Raw genomic sequence first — 7,592 nt, forward strand, 5'->3', positions numbered from 1 at the left:
TATCTTTCGACTCTCCGGATCACCTGCAAAGGAGGCTTCAAAGAAATTCTTACAGATACTGGACAGTTCATTCTTCCTGGTGGTACAAGGTATGTTCTTTGACTTATAACCCATTTCATTGTATAAGAGATATGGAGAACTGAAATGCTGCAAATTGAAGAATTCCTTAATACATTGCCAATAACATTTTAATTCACTTTTATAGTTACAGCATATCTTTTTATTTGGCACTTTAAATATTGTTTTCCGTGCTTATATGTGTGTGTACTTTATTTATTTTGGTATGTATATTTTTAATATTTTACTCAGATGTTTGTTCTAGGTTACATTAGGACTTTAAAACAGTTAATGTCTAAAAACAAGTTATAGAAAAAGGCCACTTGCAAAAATTCTACAGACATGGATTTTTAAAAGTTAATTTGCAAATGTACAGCCCTCTTTCCCTCCTACATGTTTTTAGTAATATATGTGAGGGAAAAATGAGAACAATAGCAGGTAAAGGAGAGAACATTAAGAATGTGAGCCTTCCTGGTTGGCAATGTGTTCACATAAAAGGTTTTCATTACCCTCTTGAAGGTCTCTTGAAGTCTCTCTTCCCTTGTCAAATATTACTTAACATGATTTTTAAATCAGCTGTTGACAGTTTGGGTTCAGGACATATTCTCTTATGGCATTTCGTAGATGTAAGAGAATTAGATGTGTGCTATTGTTTTCTGTTTTGATTTCTGTTTTAAAGTTATATTTATAGCCCCCTTGTAAACAGTATTTCAAATGGCAGAATTAATTCTTTTTGTTTTCAGGGGCTCAAATCCAGGTCTTTGCTCATGCTAAGCATACTCTCTATCACTGAGCTACATGCCCCCAAGTCCCAGATTTAATTTTTATGATAAATGTTAAGTATGAATGATATCACTTACTCATTAAAATGAATCAATTACTATACTTGATGAAAATTACAGTATTCTGATCATGGAGAAATACATTATTTTTATGTTTAAAATGCTTCACCTCCCTTCTCTTACCTCAAAACAATGAAAAAGACATGTTATATGTTATTTTAGAAGGGTAGTAGCGACAGTTCTAAATTTTTATTTTATACATGAAAAATGAAAATATCAAATGAAACATAAAACTTGCCACAATAGAAAACAGAAAACTTTGTACCAATGAGGATTCACTAATACATCAAATAGTTTACATCATACTATAAGGAACTAATAGGACAAATCTGTACTATAACTGGATATCATATTAATGATATCTATCCATCAAGGTCATCATTCTAATCAATGAAAAAAGAAATATGAAAAAATCATGCTTTCAAAAATAATTGATAGAAATGAATGATGGTGTTCTACTAAACTCATTGAGAAAATATTCCTAATAACCATTAAATGTTTTATACTATACTTAAATGATGTGGATCCTGAATTATGGGTATGCACTATTCTGAAGGCATTTGAATCACAATCTACATTCCTATTGTTCAATGTGCTACAGAATCTCTAAATCTCTAACCTATACACCCTTTGGATGCCAGGAGCACGATGTTCAACCCAGCCACCCCTGGCTCCTGAGCCATGTTGGGTGCCGTGAACAGGAAAGGTCTCCAATAGTTCCCAAGTTAAGAAATAATACTCTTTGTTTTACTTGTAGATAGAGTTGAAAGATGAAAGTGGTGATTCTGGTCACTGTCCTTTTGCTCACAGTTCATTGCACACTGGTAAGTAAGGCTATTTCTGCAAATAGCCTTAGTTCATACATTCTGAATTTTTAGTGACACCCTATCCTGGCAACAACGACAAAATGTGGAAGAAAAACCCACCATTTCCACTTTTAAGAGTTCCTTTAGACCTGAAAGCTGCTCTTTCCACCTATTTTAAAAGTCCTTGTTATAAAAACAAAAGATTTGAGTCATGGATATGGGGGAGATCCTGGCCCCAGAGCACAGCAGTAGTTCTCAACCTTTACTGTCCTTTGGAATCATTTGGGAAACTTTTAGAAGTCCTGATTTCTGGGTGCCACTCCCCCAAATCTGGGGAGACTTTATCGGTCTGGGTTTGACCCTGGCATTGGTAGTTTTATAAAGTACCCAGATGATTATTTTAGTAGGCAGCCAAGATTGAGATCCACTGCCATGAGGGCGTGACCCCAGCAGGGGGAGCTAATTGCTCTGGAGTAGCTGGATTCCAGTGAGCAGGCCAGAGGTAGTGGGTAAAGCAAGACTATAGCTCAAGTTGTTATTATGAACAAAGGGGAGAGTGAGTGTCCCTGAGAGGATGGTCTGAGATAATATGTCCCAATTTTCTTGAATATCTACAAGACAGGCAATTGTGCCCGGTGCCAGGGTTGCACATAAAACAAAGCATAAATCCCCCTTTCAAGGAACTCAGGGATTCAGTTTCCTAGTTCATTACTGTGACTATCATTACTATAAATTTCCTCCATCTCCTTATTTTCTGTCTCTCAATTTTCACAGGAAATGCATTTTCATCCTGGAATTCACCATTTTCCTCCTGGAACTCACCATTTTCCTCCTTTCTTAAACTGGAGGGTAAGTGCTCTCTCATTCTCTCCTAGGGGACGTTTACTGTCTTCTTGGAAGATATGATTTAGGGAGAAAACATTTGACATTTTCAAAGTTATATTTTCTGGAACATACAGGATGATTAGAGTGGGAGCAATGGTGCTCACCTGTAATCCCAGTTACCCAGGAGGCTGAGGTAGGAAGATCACAAGTTCAAGGCCAGCCTGGGCAATTTAGCTAGATGCTATCTCAAAATAAAAATTAAAAAGAGCTGAGGATGCAGCTCAGTGGTAGAGAGCCCTGGGTTAATTGCCACCACCGAAAACCAAACCAAACCAAACCAACCAACCAAAAGTAAGACTGGAAGATTTTCTCTAAGATAAAGTCTAAAAACCCAAGACAACAAGCATAGGAAATAGTCTGAATGGAGGAGCTGGGAATTCTGGAGATGGTATCTGTCAATTAGGGGAAATCAGAAAAGCCTCTCCAGACCTGCCAGAGTCACCTCTCGTCAACTCGTTTAGCTGCTTCTCTTTTGCAATTAAGAGGACAACATCAATCATGAAATATCACTTATGAGCAAACGTTGATTGAAATAGAAGTCAAAGAGATTAAAGAGCCCCACCACAAAGAAATGATAGATGTTTAAGATGTTCCTGACTCTAATTTGATCAGACACATTGTATACATATATTGTATTATATTATACCCCATAAATATGTACAATTATTATACACCAAAAATAACAATAAAAAATAAATGGAATTCAAGTGAATAACTAATCAGAAACCTCTAGATTATTTTGGTTTTGTAAATTAATGTCTTTACTTTTTAGAGAATCTATCAAAGAATGATTCCACATAGACTATTAATGTTTCACATTGTAAACCTGTAAATTCATATGTTATTCAAATTTCTTCCCAACGTGTAATAAATTCCTTCTAGAGGATTTTATCTCAAGTGCCTAATTTCTGCCTTTTTTTTTTGCTATCATCCTTAACACAGATTTAGATCTAGAGCATGTGGCCTCTTGATATATTGCTTGCTGCTTTGCATCTTTTTGAAGTTGCTTGAGGCTGGGGATATAGCTCAGTTCATAGAGTTCTTGCTTGTCAAGCACAAGGCCCTGGGTTCAATCCCCAGCACTGCCAAAAAAAAAAAAAAAAAAAAAAAAAAAAAAAAAAAAGTTGCTTGAGTATCTTTGAAAGCTCAAGTTTCTGCTCAGAGAGAACTGCCAATGCACACAGCTTGTTGCTCTTCTGCACCTTGGTTTTCTACCTTCTTCCTTCATAGACTGAATAGCTCGATAGAGATAAATCACTGTATTCACAGGTCTCCATATTTTTCTGGCACACTTAATATCTGGAAATGTTTTTATACTGCCACTCATCTCAAATAACCGCCAAGTTACATTGCAACAAGCTTCTATACCTACCATGGACCTTAAAGCAATTTTTATATGATTTCTTCTTTTAAGTGTTGTTTTATTTTCTTCAAGGCATTTAAAAATGTATTTAAACTTAGATGCAGTTCCCTAAAAATTAAATGTCAAATAACTAAATTTCTCTCCTTTTTCTTGCAGTACTGTCAGAGGTTACAAGAACTCTTGAATCACTGTGTAAGTTTTTATTCTTGGTTTTTGATTATTATGAATACTTGGAAGAGGAATGAGGGCTCAGGAAAAATAAAGAGAAGGATGCAGAAATATGAAACTCTTTGAAGTTTGTCATAATACTAGCTATTTTTCTAACTTATGTCTTCTTTTTAATAAAACTCTAAATCTTTATTTATAAATTAAAATCCCCATCCTAACAAAATTGCTAATTAATGGAAGACCTAAAACTTATGAATTTGTCTGAAAAGGATTACTGTACAATTTCTTAAAAATGTTGAGAACAGTTATTGATCAATAGCCCTCTCAAACTTTAATTCAATGTTGCTTACCAAAAATATATGAGATGGAAATTTTTAAAGGAAGAAAGTATTCACTTAAAACCATAGAACTTTGATTTTTAAAATGTCTTTACAATGATTTTTAAAAACTTATTTTTTTAGTTTTCCTTAAAGTGTAATTGTTTGTATTTCTCTTGTTTGGGGTTCACAGTGCTTCCTGAATCTGTGGAATAATAACTTTCATAATTTTTGGAAAATTATTACCCATTATCTAATCAAATATTACTTCATCACTATTCTTTTTTTATTCTTTTCCAATTCCAGATACACATTTGACCTTTACACTGATTCCCACATGTCTCTTATACCCTTTACTAAAATTTCCATTCTTTTATTTCAATGTACTTCAGTCTGATTATTTTCTTCTGATTTGTCTTCCAATTCACTAATTTTGTCTTCAGTTGTACTTAACATGATTTTAAACCAATTGACTGAATTTTAATTTTAGTTATTATATTCTTCAGATTTTTTTCCAGTTCTAGTTTTTGAACCTAGGGGCACTCTACCATAGAGCTATATCCTTACCCCTTTTTATTTTTTATTTTGAGACTGGGTCTTGCTAAGTTGCCAAGGCTGGCCTTGAACTTATAGTCCTCCTTCTTTAGCATCCAGAGTTGCTAGGATTATATTTTTCAGTTCTAAATATCCATTTGATACCAAAAGTGGCTATTTAATTTTTTAATCTCTTGAGCAGCTTAATCATAGTTATTTTAAAATCAGTGTTTAAGAATGCCTCTTTTGGGGGTCTCTGAAAGATCTTCCACTGTCCACTTTTTCCTTTTATTTTTCACTGGAGAAAAAAATACTTTTCACCTCCCTTTGGAATTTCTTTTGGGAGGAGCGGGTTGGTTCGTTTTTATTAAATGGGAAACATTGCTTATGAAAATTGTAGAAACAACATGAGGTTCTCGATGAAGTTGTCTTCTATCAGAGAGGATTTACTTTGATTTCTCTTGGGCCGTGAGATTTGGCCATAACAGTCACAGTTTACCTTATTCTAATAAGAGACTGAGAAGATTATAATGTGTCCCTCTGGTTCACCCCTCACTCCTAGGGTGAGGTGCTTGGGCTTCTATTTAAAAGCCTGGTTATTTACTTAGTCTCTGTTAGCTCATGAATGTGAACTTTCCTTCTTCAGCCCTGGAGTTTATCAAAAGTTCTACTCAGCTCCTTAGCGCTACTTTTGAAATTGCCAATAACCTTGAGAAGAAGAGTAGAACAAAATGCCTCCCTGAGACTCTTGCCCTGTAACATTGTTGGGTCCATAAACTTTACAGTCAGATCTGCTGCCTTCGAACATGCTTTAGAAGAATTATTCTTATCTAAATCTTCTAGTATTCAAGGTTGAAAACAGAATCTTTCATTTTCTTTTTAAAGAAATAAAGTACTTTAAATTTTATTGATTACCTATCATATATATTCAAAGAAATAGGAGTTGGTTATAAGTTAATGAAACTAAAAAAATGGTATTGGTTGAAAAATACTTCCCTTCCTACATAAATAACTTAAAATATTATTGTGCAGATACTCAATATGTGGTTTTTACATGTCAAGTATTTATAAATGCATTTTGTCTTGATTTTTGTTTTATCAGATGAGACCACCAATAAACAGAAGAACTACCGTGGCTCCATCCTTACCACCAGTAATAGAAATTGATCGTACTTTAGAACCTCTAATCCCTCTTCCCAACAGTCAGGGAGATTCATGATGAATGAGGTTCTTCAAGAATGTCATAACCCACAGCAGCATCTTCCGCCAATCAGTATTTAGTACCACAGTTGAAGGTCAAAGATTTTATCTCACTGCTTCTTGTACTACACCATGCCCATTTCAATGCAATGCTTCAATAAAAACTTTATGTCATTATCTTATTCTCTTTGGAATATCTTTCCCCATCATTATTGGCATTATAAAGAGGGACCAGGAAAATGACCATAGGAATCTAGGAAATAAGGTCTCTTTTCCCTTGGGAAGTCATATGCCTAGCAAAGAATCAGGGGTTATATAACAAAGGGAAAGGGGTATAACAATATGGGGAGGGGCAACCTGCAGTCTCTGTGGAACTGGGGGAAGATGGTGGGTGACAAAGGATTCTGTACCTCCTACATTCAATTCCTTGAAGAGACTACTTGAGGAGTTTCTAGTAAAAAGGGTGTTATAAGCCTTTTAATTGGGTCAGAAATTTATGAAGTCATGAGGATACACATTTAAAATTTCCTTTTGCCTTTTCTGGGAGAGAAATTTATAAATTTCTCCCCAATCTGTCTATAGAGATTGTTAAGGTTTAGATCGGAAATGTCTCTCAAAGGCTCCTGAGTTGAAGACATGGTCTCTTATTTCAGCACTGCTCAGAGGTGGGGATTTGGGGAAGTGATTGGATCCTGAGGTCTCTGACCTATCAGTGGATTAATCCATTGAGGGATTTATAGCTGAATGGACTATTGGGAGGTGGTGGAAACTTAGTTGAAAGGAGTGAGTCCTTGGGGGCATGCCGTTGGAAACTATATCTTGTTCCCCATCTCTTCTTATTTCTCTCTGCTTTCTGTTTGCCATATGAAGTGAGGAATTTTGCTCTACCATGTCCTTCTGCACTTATATACTGCCTCACTACAGGTCCAGAGAAAATGGACCCAGCCAACCATGAACTGAAACCTCTGAAACCATGAGCCAAACTAAATCTTTCCTCCTTTGAGGTATTTTTCTCAGATATTTTGTCACAGCAATGAAAAGCTGACCAACACAGAGATGTACAAGACAAAAAGAGCAAGACAGATTTTGCAGATGTTACTCGTTTTCTATCTTTACAAATATATAATCTGTTTTCGAGGAGTGAGAACAGTAACCCAACCACATCTTAATTACCAACAATGATCACAGTCTAGTAGTCTAGAAGCTCTTCTGTGATAGGAAAGTCACTGCATGGCATTCATGGGGGATTTTGGCCTTCTTGGAAAAGTTTTCTGCAGGACTTTCTTTACAACTTCTTATAACAGGGTCACACTTGGAAGGCAAAGGGAATACCATCAGTGTAGGAGACATGCATCTGTTTCATAGAAACAGAATTCATAGAAACAGAATTCATAGAAACAGAATTCATAGAATTCATAGA

The 7,592-nt window shown here is 35.4% G+C and overlaps 1 protein-coding gene across 1 annotated transcript; it reads left to right on the forward strand.

The window, feature by feature from the left end:
* Positions 1–6,340, forward strand: LOC306669015 (endotoxic shock protective protein U9-ORF-like). Its single transcript, XM_079152767.1, has 5 exons — positions 1–89; positions 1,657–1,723; positions 2,480–2,554; positions 4,110–4,145; positions 6,075–6,340. Exons 2-5 carry the CDS (start codon positions 1,670–1,672, stop codon positions 6,189–6,191), a joined length of 282 nt encoding a protein of 93 aa, XP_079008893.1. The 5' UTR covers positions 1–89; positions 1,657–1,669; the 3' UTR covers positions 6,192–6,340.
* Positions 6,341–7,592: the final 1,252 nt, after the last annotated feature.

The sequence above is a fragment of the Sciurus vulgaris genome (genome assembly GCF_902686455.1).
Source record: "Sciurus vulgaris genome assembly, chromosome: 9".
Taxonomy (NCBI): domain Eukaryota; kingdom Metazoa; phylum Chordata; class Mammalia; order Rodentia; family Sciuridae; genus Sciurus; species Sciurus vulgaris.

What these genes read in the sequence shown, in the direction of transcription:
- LOC306669015 (XM_079152767.1), top strand. Translation starts at nt 1,670, where the DNA reads ATGAAAGTGGTGATTCTGGTCACTGTCCTTTTGCTCACAGTTCATTGC. An exon ending in CTCCTTTCTTAAACTGGAGG is followed by an intron (nt 2,555 to 4,109) that starts GTAAGTGCTCTC and finishes TTTTTCTTGCAG; the next exon opens with TACTGTCAGAGGTTACAAGA. An exon ending in AAGAACTCTTGAATCACTGT is followed by an intron (nt 4,146 to 6,074) that starts GTAAGTTTTTAT and finishes TTGTTTTATCAG; the next exon opens with ATGAGACCACCAATAAACAG.